The sequence below is a fragment of the Rhea americana genome, unplaced genomic scaffold, assembly GCF_003343005.1.
Source record: "Rhea americana isolate MKP2758 unplaced genomic scaffold, rheAme1 scaffold_35, whole genome shotgun sequence".
NCBI lineage: Eukaryota > Metazoa > Chordata > Aves > Rheiformes > Rheidae > Rhea > Rhea americana.
Genome location: NW_028186479.1, coordinates 2,928,008 through 2,945,319, shown reverse-complemented (window position 1 = coordinate 2,945,319; position 17,312 = coordinate 2,928,008). Strand labels below are relative to the sequence as shown.

General features: G+C 39.5%; 1 protein-coding gene across 1 annotated transcript in view; it reads left to right on the top strand.

The window, feature by feature from the left end:
* OSBPL10 (oxysterol binding protein like 10) overlaps window positions 1-17,312 on the top strand; it is a 146,108-nt gene that overhangs the window by 115,111 nt on the left and 13,685 nt on the right. The window contains exons 8-9 of the mRNA XM_085311800.1: window positions 6,687-6,833; window positions 11,609-12,086. Coding sequence (XP_085167926.1) covers window positions 6,687-6,833; window positions 11,609-12,086 — 625 coding nt within the window. The remainder of the gene's footprint in view (window positions 1-6,686; window positions 6,834-11,608; window positions 12,087-17,312) is intronic.

Sequence of the window (17,312 nt, the reverse complement as noted above, 5' to 3'; positions counted from 1 at the left end):
TTTTCTTGGCTTGTATCATCTGTACCTGTCAGTTTATCTGCATTTACTCAGTTTTAAGATGTATTTCTACAAAATGACTTTGCTTACAGCCTTTGCAGTGAAGGGCCCACTCAGGAGAGCAAGTTATTAGTGTGTTCAGTAAATTGCTCAGCTATTACACGTTGTATCCAGTTGTCTCCTGTGGTATTCAGAGATTGTCCACATTGCCACACTTTGATCCTTGCACTTCTTCCTAGCTGGAGAGATTTTCTAAGCATCTAAGTGTGCTTAGCACATTCTAATTTCCAAAAAAAAAAAGAAAAAAAAATCCCAAAACTAATCCCCCCCACACCAAGAAACTAAAAACAAACAAACCAAAAAACCCCAAAACCCAACACACCCAAGATGTGTGTAATTTATCYACTGAGATTTGTTTCAATCATTTTGAAAACTATTTTGAAGAGCTTTATTTTCACTGAAGCCYTGCATTGTCAAACATGTATGACAGACTTGGTAAGAAATTATTTTCTAGGSCCTTTGGTAGTGTTCTTTTCTGATACAAGCTTTTTGTTCCAAATAATCTGTGCTTTTACCATCAATGATGAACCATGTACCTAGGGTTGTGGAGAGGCTTCAAACCTTCCTCTTCCTTTTCCCCCTGTTCCAACTGGATGGCAGCAGTCACTTATCTATCCAGATAGATATAGCCAGATTATTTTTCTTGGTATGTGTAATTTAATAATCTTAGTTTTCATGCAGTTAGATAAGTAGAAAATCTGCCTTTTGCACCCTTCTACGTTCATGTAGTTGGGTGAAGGAGGAACTAAGTGTTCTGTCAATTGGAACTAGATGTAGGTGATTATAGTGGAGCAAAGAGGAAGAGGTAATTTTTMTGACATGCTGCTCTTCTGTGTAAGTTATAGCTTGCTCACTTACTGTGTATAAGCTATGGCTTGCTTGCTTTTTATTTTTTTAATTATAAAATCCTCTTCTGATTGCAATGCTCTGTTACCTACTTTGGTATTTTAAAGTTTATCTTAACTCTAATTTTGGTTCATTGATGCTATATTTAAGCTATAACGATTGAATACTAGGGAAAGGTTGGTTGGTTTTTCTTGAGGTAGATTTTTTTTTGCATGTTGATACTGTGGCAAAACTTTTCTTAGCAATTAGAGTAAAAGCTWCTGATGGACTTAGTAGAGGAATCAGCCTCTATGAAATAGCACTGAAGTTCAAGTACATTGAGCAGCAGCTACTTCTGCTGATTTTAAGAGACCTTTCTCAGAGTGAAGTTGGAGTGTACGGTTTGTAATAAGGTTTATGATTAAGCTTAAGTTTGTTAATGTGTTAATGATAAGTACACTTGTGAGTTAAGAGGAGAACTGCATATGTCATCATGATTTCTGTCTTTACAAGCAAATTTGAAGCAAGGGTGTATTTGAGATTTTTTGTTTGGTATTTCATTTCGAGACTGAGATTAATCTCGGCAGCAGTTCTCTATTTCCTCTGTGGAAACACTTCTTTATTTCACAGCAAGCTAGTAAGTTAGTCCACATGTAAAATAATTTAATGTATTCAACCTACTGGACAAGCTACACTGGAGATTCACATCACTGCTGATAAGGGAAGGGGTACTGTGTGCTCCCATGTTACTCTTTCAGGAGTCTGCCACAGCTGTCAATAAATACGGTTAAATATTTGGAAGGTGTACATGCTGGAGAAGAGAAGATGCATGCAAAATCTGTGCAGTTTTGTTGATTTTGTTAAGAGTGATGAGCCCTGCAAGAAGTTAACAGCTCATTCTATATATTATTACTTTTGAGGTATTACTAATGTATCTACTGTATAAAGAGAATTCTAATTCTGGGATGGAGAGTGGTAAAAAATGTACGGGGCTAACTTATCACTTTAGTGTAAATGTGCTGAAGCTCTCTGGCCTTCCATAGAGTTATATTTAATCTTACACCCACAGAAAACCTGTTTGCAAGCTGTCAAGTTGTGCAAGTGCAAGCGTAAATCATGCTTGCAAACCTGTATCATTAATGAAAGGAATCTTAAAATCAAAATGAAGCCTTTGACTTTTATGTGCARTAGTAGGACTAATTGTAATCAGCTGACTAYATAAAATGTGGCAATTCTTCCCTACTCTGAAAATGCTGATTATATTTAATGTTGCTTCTGAACAAGTGCTGCAACTCATTTATTTCATCTTTCTCTCACTGCAGAAGTATAATCCAGTAAAATTTTGTACAATCATTCCAGTCTTTCTTTGAATATGGAAAGACTTCTTAGGACTACTCCCCTTGGAATGTTTTTAAATAATATCTTTCTGCATACCAGAAGCTGGTAAGATTCATTCTGTTCCTTATGACTGCAGGCCTTTTTATACTACTTATTAACTCTTCCATGCCTTAACACAAATTCTTAAAATATTTTGGCCCAATTATAATCCAGGATTGCCTTGTGAGTCCTGTATACGCCCTCCCTGTGTTTATGACTGCTTATTACTCTGGAGGAGTGTATTCCTTTCTCTCCCCCAGAACAAAGAAATGAGCTAAGGCGATCCGTGTCGCRGTAGATAGTGCTGTTCCCTGATACGACTCATGAACACATGAAATATGTTTGAAAACTGGGCCCTAAGCCTTACTTCTGAGCTAGTTTTGCTGTCTAAAAATTCAGTTGTGGAACAACAATTAAAATTTGAAAAGTTTAAACTTATGAGAGAGGCTTTGGAAGAACAGGGGAGTTGTGCCTTTGGACAGGAACGTAGTTTTTAACTCAATTATTTCCTTTAAGGTTTGTGTTTTATTTTTTTTTTCCTGAGGGTGTTTTTGAGTGTAAAATGGTTTTTGAAAAGCACTTTCTTTCACTTAGAAATTTTGTCTGTTAAAGATTTTTTTTTTTCCTGGTGAAAGCTGCTTGACTGTAACTTCAGATTCTTATCCTAGCAGATGACCTCTCTAAATTAATTGGTCTCAATTCTGTTGAAGCAAATTGTTCAAAATGATTCTATTCCAGAGTGTGTTTTCGTGTCTTCTGCTTTTGAACTCTGATCCTTGAAATGGAAGTAGAAAGCTTAAAACCCCTTAAATAGGATTCCTAGAAATGATCTGCTGTTTCCGTACAGGTTTTTCTGGAAACTCTTGTGTTTGAAAGCTGAGTTTGATTAAAATGCCTTTAAATATAAGCCCCCTGTTTGATGTGATCTGTGGAACTGCTTCTGTATTTGACTGACTCAGGGTTAGCATCCAAACCTGGCTGGGTCGTTCTTTCCCCGGCTGAGCTGCGCAGCTCAATGACTTTACGGGGTACTCTGGCTGCGGAGGAGCGGAGCAAATCACTGCCTTCCTAATTCAGCTTTGCAGTTATATTCTTACAGGGGAAAAAAGACAACTTGTATGTCTGTCTCTAATAATTTAGAAAAGCTGCCATAAGGGATAATCACTCAACATAATCTCTTGCATTCTACTGGATTGTTATGCATAGGTTTATACTAAACTACATACTATTTCTGTTGAAAGATAAAGAATTAAGAACTTGATTTCTGTGACATTTTAAAAATARAGTAGCTTTTTATTTTCTGGTGTATGTTCATATGTATTATATGGTGATTACATGGTTTTGTTCTTTTTTTTTTTTTTTGAGAAGATCTGCATTTCTGAAAACAGAAATAGTTATTTTCTACACACTTAACAGGTAATTCAGGTACCTTTAAAGGTATAATTACCTTTAACAGCTAATGGGAAGTGAGGAAAATTTGTAAAGAATGTTGTTTAAAGATAACTACTCTTTGTTTCCTGTCATGTTAGTTGGTTATTTAAGTTCTTACTTTCTTGGACAGTGAGAAGAGATGCAGGCAGCTGAGGTTTTTCTGCATGCCCCACTAGTGTGTTGAAAACTCCAGCAGTAGAGAGTAGGATTGTGGGTGTGTTGGTGTCTTTGCACGTGTTCTTAAAAATAGAGAAAAGTGAAGGTGAGCAAACTTACGGGCTTTATTGCAGAATGGTCATTAAACRTGCATGATCCTAATGTCACAGTGTATTTGTTAAGCTCTATGGGAAGCAGAAGGTCCTTCATCTAAAACAATACAGAAACTATTCACCTTTGCAATAAACAGTTTATACTGTTGCTCCCTCCTGTGTATTCATTTTTCAGGGAAGCAATGACCGGCAGTTGCGTGTTTTTTTTTTTTTTTTTCTTTTTTTTTTTTTCTCTCTTAGTAATGCTTTAAAAGGCATGGAAACTTAGTATCTATTTTAGCAAGCAAGAAATAGGGGTTTCTGTCCTTGAGTGAAGGTGTAGTYGTCAGGAGAAAAAGAAAGTTCTCAGTATTTTGTTTTGCTCATTAGCTTAGTCTCTAACCCAGCTGATTTGTAATTTCCTTATTTACTGAAGCTGTTAAAAACTAAAGGTTACATAGCTATTGCCTGTTCACTTACAACACCAGCAGGCAACAAGCTTTCAAGGGCCATACACACGCGCACACACAAGTGAACTTTGAGTGTGTTCTGCTTTYCCTGCCAGGCTGTTAGCCCATGGGCTGTTTGGAGAAGCTAATAACCCCCYTCCTTCCCCCCAAATCCTCTTCCCAGAACAAAACCCCCCAAAACCCGAGAGCAGCTCCCCAGGATATCCTCTGGGAAGCAGCAGCAGCGTTTTTCCAATTGGAGCTATTTGCAGTTAAGCTCGCTGATCCAGTGTCACGTGGCTGGAAACGTAAGGAGCAGCTTGGCATCTGGCACACGCTCAAACTTGCTGGGAATTAAAAAAAAAAAAAGAAAAGAAAGAAAAAGAAAAAAAAAGGGGGGGGAGTGAATGAGGAGGGAGGTTCCCTTGCGTGTTTCTAGCAGTATTAATTCCTGCCGGAGCTCGTTCGCCGCCGGCTCGGCTGATGGCAGTAGCAGAAGCAGCAGTGCGTATTCAGTAGCTCAGGGCTCTCAATGAGGTCAAGCTGGATCAGAGGGAAAGCCCCGGTGGAAACGTCTGCTGTAAGTTGCCCTGCTCTTTTTGCACGGTTCCTCGCGGTGAAACGCAGCCTGTACCACAGAGCTGGGCTGCRGAGATTGCTGTTTCTCGGACCGGTAGTTCTGTGCGAGGTTGTCAGGTTTTGTTGATTGAGCTTGTCAGTACGGCATCAGTTGGGTAACAACGCGGCGCGTGCTGGGAGGAGAGGGGGTCTCACGCTACGTGTTTTTTGAGGGAATGGGAAGGGAAGAAGAGAGCATGGGTTTGTCCTTTTGAAAAGCTCCGAGATACRGAGGCTGCAGCTCACCAGATTCTGTTTTATGCAATCTGTGTATACAACTTTCTARGTAAGGTAGTTGCAAAGCACCATTTAAATGTCCTTGAACTTTGCCAACCCAAGCTTAGGAGTCTAATAGCAATTTATTCTGAGAGATAACTCGCTAAATATGTAGTTGTTTGGAGGGGGGTGAAGCTTAATTCACATCTTGGAAACATCTCTATGTTACTAAATTTCCGAAACGATCAATCTCCTTATGTAAGCAAGCTGCTGTTCACTTGAGGGACCACTAATGTGATTGTTCAGAAAGGTTTTTTTGAAACCTAATTCTGAATGTCGGCTATTTTTAATGAAACTTTTCAGTGGCGGTCTTTCGCAGTGAGCTGAAAAATTTCTCATATAATGAATGAGCTTTTTCTGCAGAAATGCCRCTCTTCGGCATGAAGGAATACAAACTTTTGCAGGTCGTGTTGTCTCGTTTACAGCGTGGTATCTCTGGGGAATAACGAAGCGCTGGGCTGTAAATTTGCTAGCGCTGTAGCCCAACGATTTCTGTCCAAAGCAAACAAGCTAAAACCCTTTTCTGAATATGTATCTGGAAGGCTTATAGTTCTAATGGACTACTGAAGGCTGTGAATTTCAAATTAAAACTGAACAAAGTAATTACCACCTGTTTAGAATATTATTATTAATATATTGTAATCCCTGAGACGAAATAAAGTATCACAGATCGTTATCCTTCTCTGCTGTCAAGTTCCTCTTCAAGGGAGATGGCATGATGCTTGTCTCTTGATCTTCAGTTAGTATGTCTGGAAAATGGTCAGTGCTATCATTGTTGCACTCTGAATTACAAGCAGTATAATATTGCAAATGTCATGAAGATTCATGGCATTGCCAGTATAAAATAAAAAGATACWWWGTATCTTTTTATTTTTGAGGTTATATACTTTAATTTCAGTCTTCTGTTTATCTCCTTCAGTTAGTGGTCTTGACTGTGGTGGTCAGTGAGCTTCAGTTAACGTTCTTTTTAAGGCTTAGTTAGATTTGTAACTTTTGAAGTTGGAACGGAGGAAGATAGTGTGAAATTCACTCATGCAATATCTCACTATAAGTTATGAATATATTCTGCAGAGATTTGTGAAACAAACACCCGAAGACTGATTTTCAATTATGTATTTAATAAATAAAAGGGTAATTATTGTAAAATGCTTTGATTCTGCCTTCGTCACTACAACACAAATATAAGATTGCATAAATTAATATCTGATATTTCTTATCCCCCTTGTTTTGAGGATAGAATAAAATTGCTCTACAGAACCCATCACTGGATTTATTTATTTGTTTATTTTTAAGAGGAGCCGTCTTTGTTTCCCTTGAGCCAGCTTCATTTTTAAACAAATACAATGGGGAAAAAAATCATATTACGTCTTTTTGGTCCAGATGGTGATGTTTGTTTTCATTTCAGCATTCAGCTTCCGAGTTGATCCTAGTTGAAGATGAAATGACAGATACTGAAGATAATGAAGAGGAGGATTTAGGAGTCATGGATGATCAACGTAGTGTAATTCTCCATCTCATCTCTCAGCTCAAACTTGGCATGGACCTTACCAGGGTATAGACACTATCTCTCTTTTATAATTGTTCGTTCTTCTTTGTGTGTGTGTGTGTGTGTGTGTAATTAGTGTGAGCATATTTTGCCTTTGTAGAAAATCTGAACTGTTGAAGGCTCTTGCAAGTTTGATCCTTTATGAAAATGTGGTTCCAGAGAGCTGTGAAGGGCTCTCTCCTACTCTGCAAGCTTTCACATGAAGTGACTACAGCAGATGCTACAAAAAATAAGGATGAATTTCTGTTTCCTTTTCTTGCAAGTCATTCAACGTGACTGTATGTTCTGTATGTATCCCAGATATATGTTAAGTCAGGGTGCATTTAGCGTGCAAGGATGAAGGAGATAAGTGCTTGAGTTACTGCTTTGACACTTGGATTCCATTAATTACTTGGCAGCTTCAAAAATATGTTACAGTAAAGAAGCTATAGTCCTCAGTGCATCACACTTCTTGTCTGTTAGGCAGCTGGACAGTACAACCTTCTGTGCATCCTTCTTGTCCTGGAACCGTATCAGTTTACCCATGCTGATGTGAATGGAGAGGGGGGATATAGTGTCTGAGAGATTTCCATAAGCCCTTAGAGTTTTGAAAATTATGTAGATGTTCGAGAAATGGGAAATTCATCCTCTTAAGTAGTCTCACATTCCTGTGGTATGTTCTCATGTGGCTCTCTAAATCAAGTGGATTTTTCTAAAGATATGGAATACCTTTTCTTTGCACAAAGATTTTCTTCCTATAAACAAGCAAACAAAAAAAACTGTCGCCCCCTCCCTCCCTCCAAATATAACTTACTGTGACTTCCAAAAATAAAAATGGTTTGGGATGATTGGAGGATTGCACTTGAGTATAAAGTTGCTTGTGCAAGAGATTCTTTTCATTGGCATTTTTATACTCTGAAGAGTTACCTCTGCTTTCCTTTTGATCTTACACATTAATCAAAATTTATTTTTATTATTACTTTCTTACAAAATAAAGCTTTCTCAATATAGTCTCTTCTGCTTCCTCTGAAACAACTAACAGTATTTAAAAACACTTGCATTTTTAAGACTAAACAGTCCTGTGATCTATTGCTAAGTGTAACTATTGAATAGCTGCACTGCAATTAATATTTATTTCTGAATAGAACAAAAATTTCAGCATTTCATTTGTGAGTAATTTATACCTATCACTTAGTATGTACAGGGATATGTACAGTTCATCTTTGTTTTTTACATTCTGCAATTTTTCATACTCTTCCTTTTTTCTATTTTGGTTTATTGAGGCTCTTTGGGTTCATAATGTTTAAGCTAGGCTAAAATTCTCTGTGTGTGTGTGTTTTAAAAATATTCTGTCTTCGTTTCTCCCCTGCTATCCAGTGTCATCTTTTTGTCACAGCAGAGGGGACAGAAATCCCAAAGACACACAGTTAATGTAAATAAAGAAAGTGTAAATACTTGCAAGAAAAAAGGAAGGTAAATGTGTGTTAATCTATTTCTTGTACGTTGTTCCTAGATCATAGATTTTGAGAGTAATGGCATGCTATAGATTTGATAATATTCATCAAAATATTAGCAGGCATGAATATGGCTGTATTATACACACGGTCTGAAAAGAGGTACAGGCATATGGCTAAGTTAGATACATCTGTAGTCTCTGTGATGCATGAATACACATGTGATGAGTATTAATGAGACATGCCACATGTGCACATCACTTTTCTGACCATTTTGGGGATTAAGAAAAATTGCAAGACAGCTGGCTGCTTTTTTCTTTTTTTTTTTAATTAACTTTGCTTACTGACATTACTGACATGAGGCCCTCAGGACCCACAGGCGTGAGATGATAAATCACAAAATCACTTCTGGAAGAAAGCCAGTGTCACTCCAGTCTTAAAAAAAACAGCAAGGAGGGAGGACCCAGGGAGCCACAGGACAGTCAGCCTCACCTCCATCTCTGGAAAGGGGATGGAACAGCTCATCCTGATCCTGGATGTCACCTCTCAGCAGATGGAGGATAAGATGATGATCAGGGGTAGGCAGCGTGGATTCACCAAGGGGAAATCCTGCTTAACCAAACTGATCGCCTTCTGTGATGGAATGMCTGGCTGGGTAGATGAGGGGAGAGCAGTGGACATTGTGTACCTTGACTTCAGCAAGACTTTKGRCACTGTCTCCCGTGGCGTTCTCGAAGGCAAGCGCAGGAAGTGTGGGTTAGATGAGTGGACAGTGAGGTGGATTGGGAGCTGGCTGAAAGGCAGAGCTCAGAGGGTCGTCATCAGTGTGCAAAGTGTAGTGCTAATAATAGCCAGTATTTATACAGGTAGCCACTTGGGCATATAGAGAGATGTGGAGCAGAGTTTACTGAAATAAGCTTCTCTACCTTGCTTGCTTGAAGTCTGTGTAGTGAACTCATAGCCACTTCTTGTRTTTCTAAACACAGCTGCATGCTGTTTTTTCTTTTTTTCCTCCTATGTTCTGCTGCTGGTTTCCCCTGTGATAACCCGCTCTGTAAGTGTTCGGTTTATGTTAAAATGAGATCTTTTTTTGAATGTTAGTAATGCTAAATTGATTTTTTAATTGTATCAGACAATAAATATTTTGTCAGAATGAGAATGTTGCAAGTAAGATCAAAATGGAGTTACTTCAAAAGCTAAAAATACCMTAAGACAATCTACTAACTTTCTACTTTTCCTTCCAAAGTTTTAAATTTCACTTTCTAAAAGACAGTGCCCTCAGTTTCTCCTCTATCACTCCAGCACGAGTACTCTAGCCTCTCATTAGCACTGAACAGTTTGCCATGCACAGTGTGACATTTGAATCCTCCGTTTTCAGGAGGCTCCATTCAGATGCAGAGATGCAAATATATGCAGCAAGTTGAAAGATTAACGCCAAGGTTAGCAAGAGAAACCARGCAGAGTCCTCGGGGCTTACAGAATCAGGGGAATATAATGGGAACAATTCTGCTTGATTTATATCTACATTTGTAAAAAATTATTCATCTATGAAACACTATGTGTGTGTACATGTGTTAGGTATATATACACACACACACGTTTTATGTCTATAGCAGGTATGTGTGTTACCAAACTGAATGATGATCTGTTTTTACACACTTGCAATATGCTAACTTGCTGTGTAGATACACTGATTGAGTTTGGACTATTGTGACTGGGGAGGGTGGGAGTATTTCTTACTTTTAAAGAGTTAAACTTTCAATAAAAATTGATACCTTCTTTTTCATTAGCTTCATTATCCATTGGATCTGGAAGGATGAAACTGTTCTTTGGTCTGACTCAGAATTGGGAAAAGCAAATTTAAGTTTCAAGGAYGATTCCTTACCTGCTGTAAATAGCTCTCACTTTTGGGAAAGGAGAAAGAGTAAATGCAGTGAAGGACTAAAGAGAAGAAAKAGGGGAGGTGAAGAGAGGAAAGTAAAAGATTTTTTTTTTATGTGAGCCTAGTCACACATTTCTCTGTGACCRTTTTTAATAGAGTATGGCAGTTGTTCTGCATGGGGCATCATTGAGACACTTGATTCTGGGTAGATTTTTGTCTGTCAAGGACACACCTGTTCCTTGTCTTTGCAGGAGGGACCTCGGCGCTCCCCTGCAGCGGCCCTACGCAGGCTGCAGAGGGTTGGGGTGCTGGGCGAGAGAACGAGTGGGGAGAAAGAAATTCTTCCAGGTTGTGCAGCCCTTTCTTATCTTTCGGTGCACTCCATGACGTTTTACTGAAAACTTTTAACAAAGCATTGTTCCTAGGTGGGTGACTTTGACATCTGCTTTGCTAGATGAACCGCTGCAGAGATTGAATCCAGGTTGCTTGGGGTTGGCCCCCTGCAGTTTAGACTGCCTGAGGCTCAATCCTGGCTTTCCTCTGGGCCTCCGTAGCCCTAGGACATAAACGTAAGGGTTTGGGTGCTTTTTATTTGTTTCAGCAAGTCAGAAATAAGGTGAAGGTGTGCTGTGGCCCACCACAGTAGTGTGGTGTGGTATGACACCAAGGGGACAGGAGAGCATGGGGGTGGCAGAGACTTTGACCAGGGGGACAGTACAGGGCAGAGGGAACTGAACCCGGAGCATTTTACTCCCTTGGGTCTCTTGTAAAATGCCCTGGGGCTGATTTTTATCCTCAGAAACACCCCTGACACTTGYCTGGGTTGGGCCTCATTGGCTTGGTTCACACGTGGGAGTGACCCAGTACATACACATGAGTGATCGGGAGCAAAACAGGGAGCCTGGTTGTTTGCTGTAAAGGGTAGATGTACCCATATGTTCTCCACCAGTGGGGGGTTAGGGATGTGTTTGTTTACAAAAATGCCCGTCTTCTAGTGATTTGGGAGGACTCCCTTCCCTTTTTGAGAGGATTAATAGACCYGTTGGGTTTGTTGATGTTAGAACTGAATTAATTCACATCAAAGTACGCTCGTGTGCTCTGTAAACAGGAGAAGTCGAACAATGGCTTGTTTGTGAACCGCGGGGAGAGGAAAAGGAGAACTTCCACGTGAGCAGAACAGCACATCCCTGTTGCGCGATGCGCTGTTGAGAATCGTAATGAAATAGGAAGCAGCGTGCGCAGCTATGAGGGCTGTTGATTTTTTTTTTTTTTTCCCTTGGCTCATTATTTACACTGCAAACAAACTGCAATCGCTGGGGCAGAGGGGAGGCAAACATGCTCTCCTGAAAGTTGGCTAAGCCAGAATTGCAGCTGTCCTGACTGTTCCCCCCCCCTCCCCAACCCCTTCCCTGGCCGTGGTGYGATCACGGGGCAATCATATCTGCCTTTGTCTGCTTTGCATACAGGTAGTGCTTCCAACATTTATTTTGGAGAAAAGATCCCTGCTGGAGATGTATGCAAATTTCATGGCCCATCCAGACCTGTTTTTGTCAATTGCAGCTGGAGCCACCCCCGAGGAAAGAATTATCTGCTTTGTGGAGTATTATCTCACAGCTTTTCACGAAGGCCGCAAGGGAGCCGTTGCCAAGAAGCCCTATAACCCCATAATTGGCGAAACCTTTCATTGCTCCTGGGACGTGCCTACGGACAAAGTGAAACCGTTCAGAACTAACGGGGCGGTTTCTAAGGACCCAGCCAAGGAGCTTGGCCAGGAGCAGTCCGCGTGCTACAAGCTGAGGTTTGTGGCTGAGCAAGTGTCCCATCATCCACCGGTATCTTGCTTTTACTGTGAGTGCAAAGAGAAGAAAATGTGCGTGAACGCTCACGTATGGACCAAAAGCAAGTTTATGGGCATGTCAATAGGTGTTTCTATGGTAGGTGAAGGTAAGAAATAYGCTTTTATTTTATTTTTTGAGGAAAATATTGTGGGTGTCAGTACAGCAGAAATCCATACAGTTATTTACTTGCTCTCCCTCTGACTTTTTATTTGAACCTCATGGCATTTGTTTTTGTGAAACTTGGAATTAAAACTGTAGGGCTTGTGTAACTGTTCAGATTTTGTTGTTGTTCTGTCTGCATGTGTATGAGAGACACTACACGTGTAAAGATGAGCACGCATATTTGAGACTTAATTATATCTGAAGTGTAGTAGTGTGTTAAATTRTAATACTAAATGGATACTGACAGTGTATCCTGTAAGAATGTTTTTAATAGTTTTGATTGTTGATGTTAAAATTATACCCAAGTCAGTATGGAGCAGTATCACGATTGCTGCAAAGTAATAGAAAAGTTACATGTTTGTACTTAAGCCTCTTGTTCTTTTTTCATAGCTTCTGTGAAGACTGGCAGTTTCTGTAGTTTGTGGAATTAATGTATTATCTCCAGCTTTATAGCAGGTCATGTAGGTGAGATAAAAATCATGATTTGTTATATCATACACYACCTCCTTTGTGATAAATCATTGCTCAATATGAATTCAGAAATCCGGGGAACTGTGACAAATTACTAATGGATGATCTGGACCAGTGTGGCTGCTGACTGCTAATAAATTGACTTACTCTTCCTAAACAACTTAATCTCTTCTGCCGTTTCAGGATAATTTCCTGTGTATGGTTTTCAGTGTTTTGTCTTAGCTAATTTTAAGGCTGTGCTCTTAGTAAATAATCACAGAAGCACAAGGAAAACACAGTAAATACTTGTTTTAACCAGTAAGAAAAGTAGAACGAGAAGCAGTGAATTGGTTTTGGTTACTATGAAAAACAAAGCACTTACTGTGATTTTTAAAGAAAATTTGGTATCCCATAACATACRGAGATTTATTTAGAGATGTTCTGCTATCTCTACTAGGCAGAACTAAAGAACAAGCAGTGGAAAAGGGCTGCAGTGGCTTCTTYCCTCGTGCCCATACCTTCCCTCTTTTGTAACTGCGAACGCATGAGTCTTGAAACTTCCTTGTCACCGGATTTGATATTGTTTGATTTATTGATACTAAAGCCTGTAACAGCACTGCTGTTTCATTCTCCCTCTGATTTTGATATTCTGCTTTGAATACAGAGTTACAGGARTTGGGAAGGAAGTGTCAGAGCCAGAAGGGAAACGGATCCTCCTGTCTCTGTGCTGCTTCAAACCTGAGCAGTTGGTTTCTCTTGCTGTGTTTTTTCCAGTAAATACCCATTTCTAGCACTAGATTTGACAGTGAATGGARCTGTTTCATGGAAATAAAATGAAGTGCAAACTCACTTTATAATTATGCAGGAATAAGGCAATTTCTTTTTCTTGCTGCTGGCGCACACAATTCCCTGGGATTGAGGGTTTCTACTGTGGGGATTATTTAAGACTTCAAAGTCCTGCTATGTCCTAGTTTTGTGAGATGACGAGTATAGGAATTAACTGCATCCGTAGCCCAAAGATTGTTTAATGTGTGTTTGTGAGAACAAATTCTTCTTCCCCCCCCCGCACTGTCCCTCCTTTTTGGATGGGCAAAGGGAGATCCTCTGGGAGGGATCCCAGGAGTAGAGACGGGCTTTGGGGTCTGTCTCTAATGGTAAACCTTTAATTGCGAGGTTTGCTGCTGTCTCTATGATGGGGATTTGGGGAGGAAGTTTGGGCTTACCAATTAATAGTTGTCACTTGCATATGTATATATATATATATTTGTTTCACATAAATATTGCTGGAACATGTGGTCTCATGGCAGCAGCACTTCTGTGAAGCGATGGAGAAACTCTAGAGTCGCCCATGCACTTCAGTTGTGTTAAGAACTGGAAATAGGAGTGGGAAGTTCCTTCCACTGAATCTTTGTTTATAACTTGCAAATGTGCAGCTTAAAAGTGACAGCATTGGTTTACAAAGATTTCTTGACAGTGCAATTTTTTCACTTGAAACTATACTTTGTCCGAATATATATATGTGTGTGTGTGTGTATATAAATGTTCTATATTAGTTCCAGAAAAAATTTGCATTTGGGTAGATTTGTCAAGCTATGCAAAAATTAAAAACTACTGTAAACACTTCTCTCATCCATTATATAAATATAAATTCATAATAAACTGAAGTCAGCATAAATACTGGGGAATATATTGCTGAACCCTGGATTTATAATGTGAAAAAGTATGCAAAGGTAACACAGAGCCTAATATCTCTTTAACTTGAAATATCATTTGGAGGATTTTCTTGGTATTTAAGGACACTKTACGCAATGCAGCATTTCAAATGGGCTGAGTTAGCCTGGCAAAGGCTACGCTGATTAAAGACATGGTATTAATTGGAAAGGATACAAAGAGGTAGTTAAGATAGGTAGAAACTTAAGCTTAGCTACTAGGAGAAACTTTCTGACAATAATGTTGGTTGGAGAGTCTGTGGGATCTCCTYATTAGAAGCTGTTAAAACCAGGTTAAGCGAGGTTCTCCGGCATGATGCAAGTATGACTGAGCCTGCTCTTGATAAGAGACAAACTGACATCTCATGAATCATAGAAATCTCTGATTTTTGTTGTTGTTTTGYTACTGTGTATTGGATGACCTAACTCGTAATGCTCTATTGATATTTTATCCTGCCTCCCCTTCCCCCGACACCGCCCCCAAAAAAACAGTCAGCTTCTTTTTTGCTCCTGGTGACTCCTTGTTTAGTGACACTGGCAAGTGCTTAAAATGAGCTATAGAGGTTGCTTCATATATGCTGCTGCCTTTGACTTTTTACTAGATCAGTATGAATTTTAGATTTGGCAATATGCCACGTGAAAGAGAAGTTCCCTTAACACTTGTGATGTATCTATGCCCACCCTGAGACTTTATTCAAGTCATTCTGGTGGTAGCATAGTAGTTTCATTGCACTGTGTCTTCATTCAGTGTGATTTGATGTATGTGGGAGAAATACCCATTCCAGGCAGACTAGCGGACAGCTAAACTAAGAAATGCCTTGGTTTATTTAACAGACATTTCACAGAGTGATTTTGTTTGAGCTTGTAACTTTGCTGTGACTTAAGTATTGAATACAGGCAGCAGTGATGTATTTAGAAACTTTGCTTTCTACTAGGTATTTTTGTATGGCTAGCAGTTGAATGAAGCTTGCTGTATTGCAGTTGGCTATTTATGTGGAGTAGTAGTAAATTTTTGGACTGATACAGCGTAAGGAATTTCTGTGGTGTTTCAGAAACTTATTTTTTTGAATTGTCACTGTGTCCTTGGATGTATTGGGCATGTTGCTTTTTTTATGCTTTGTTGTCAGAAGGACAAGTAGATCTGCTGAAATAGGAAGGACTTGGAAGGTACAAAGACTTCTGTAAGAGTGTAAATAATTATGAGATTTAAGGACACTACGGTCCTGTCTTATCAATGATATAGTTCAGTGTCCTAATTTTACAATATTTGGTGCATGTTGCACCTCAAAATGAGAAAGTTTTTTTTGTCTTTCTATGATTTTGGTTTATTAGTTCAAAGTAAATATCAGTTGTAGAGTGGGAAGATACTGCTGGAAATCCATGTGAAAGGGTTTTTTTTTTTTTAATGCTGGCCCTTCATCTGTGGCTATGGGAGGACTAAATCTGATTTACAAATGAAATACAGTAGCTTTTTGTTTACTATATGACAAAAAGCACTTCTCAGAGTAGTCAGGGTTGAGTTTACTCAAGAGAAAGCTGCTCTGAACAGGAAAGATGATTTTTGCACAGAAGAGTTGATGTTGCATGCACAGTCCCTAATTCTGGTTGAAGTTAATTATATAGTAATGAGAGAGTGAGGGAGTGAAAGAAGGTGTAATGAATAGAATTATATTAGGATTTATATTGACAAGGGATGGGAGGGTTAAAGTAAACATTTAATGTTTTCTACGTGATCCAAAGAATCATCGGACAAATGCTGGTTGTTGTAGTGTAGGATGCTTCAGTGGAAAAAGCTGTGTTGAACTCACCTCAGTGTGGACTCTATGTGTTCCTTTAGTGCTATTGCTTTTTGCTCCAAAGCAGCATAATCCAGCAAAAAGTTTGGCCTTGATTCACTGGTTGATTTTGTAGAGAACATTCAGGTATTTTTAGGTGGATTGCTTTGTATAAGCAAGTGGCTAGTTATGTGTTGTGTTTTTACTGCTGCTATTTTAAATGTTTTAAAAACGAGCRAGGTGTAGGCTCCTATAAATTAAAATTTAAAATCAACCTTTGAAAGATTTGGTAGGTAGGGAAAAGGTTTAGTGCATTTTCCAGTGTAAAGCTAAGTGAAAGCAGTGAACAGTTATTCTGACATTCTCCATTCATTTTTTTTTAAATATGTATGTATAAAATAGATTATGTAATGAATAATTTCTATTCCCGATGCATTACTGACCTTTTAACTTACCAGCCCCAAAGACTGACTGCTGTGTACAACTGGAGTTAGTAAAATATTTCCCTCATACTAACTTTTATGTTAATGTTTTTAGCCCGGTGGTTTCAGAACGTTTCCCGTATGCCACATGTCATTACTTAACTTAGCAGATGGGTCTAGTTATTGTAAAATACACAGTGAAGCGCAGTTGGAAGATTTCGGAGCTGGTGAGAGCGCAGCTGTAGCATCTCGCGTTTTCCTGTGTGAATCTGCGGCGGATGGCGCCCTACGTTATTTCCCGATAAATTAGGAAACTGCCCCAAGCCGTTCATGACCATTTGTCATTTGTATTGACGGCCGAACGGTCAGGGGGAGGCGTTAAACTTCACGCGCCCCTTCGGCCGTTCGTTGATCTCCAGCCTCCTCTGTGCGTTTTGTCAATAGGGGGGACTGGAAAATCAATACTCAAAGCTACAGCGTCAGCGAGGGCCGTGGAGCAGTCAGAGAGGCAAAACGCTGCGGCGCCGTCGTCGTCGCATCCTTTCGTGGGGGCCGAGGCGTCGCGGAAGGGAGCAGGACTGTTGCCTTAATGAAAGGTAGCAATGACTGGTGCTGAGGACCTTTCAAGGGGGGACTTCAAAAGTCTGAACCTGCTTATCAMACAGTCGCTCTTCTCTGGGATTTTTTCCAACAGTGCGCTAGACTACTAAATACATTTTTTCCTCCCAGAGTATATAACTGGTTCCTTGCATAATAGTTGCCTGTAGGGTTTTCCTTTTTCTTTTCTTTTCTTTTTTTTCTTTTTTCTTTTTTT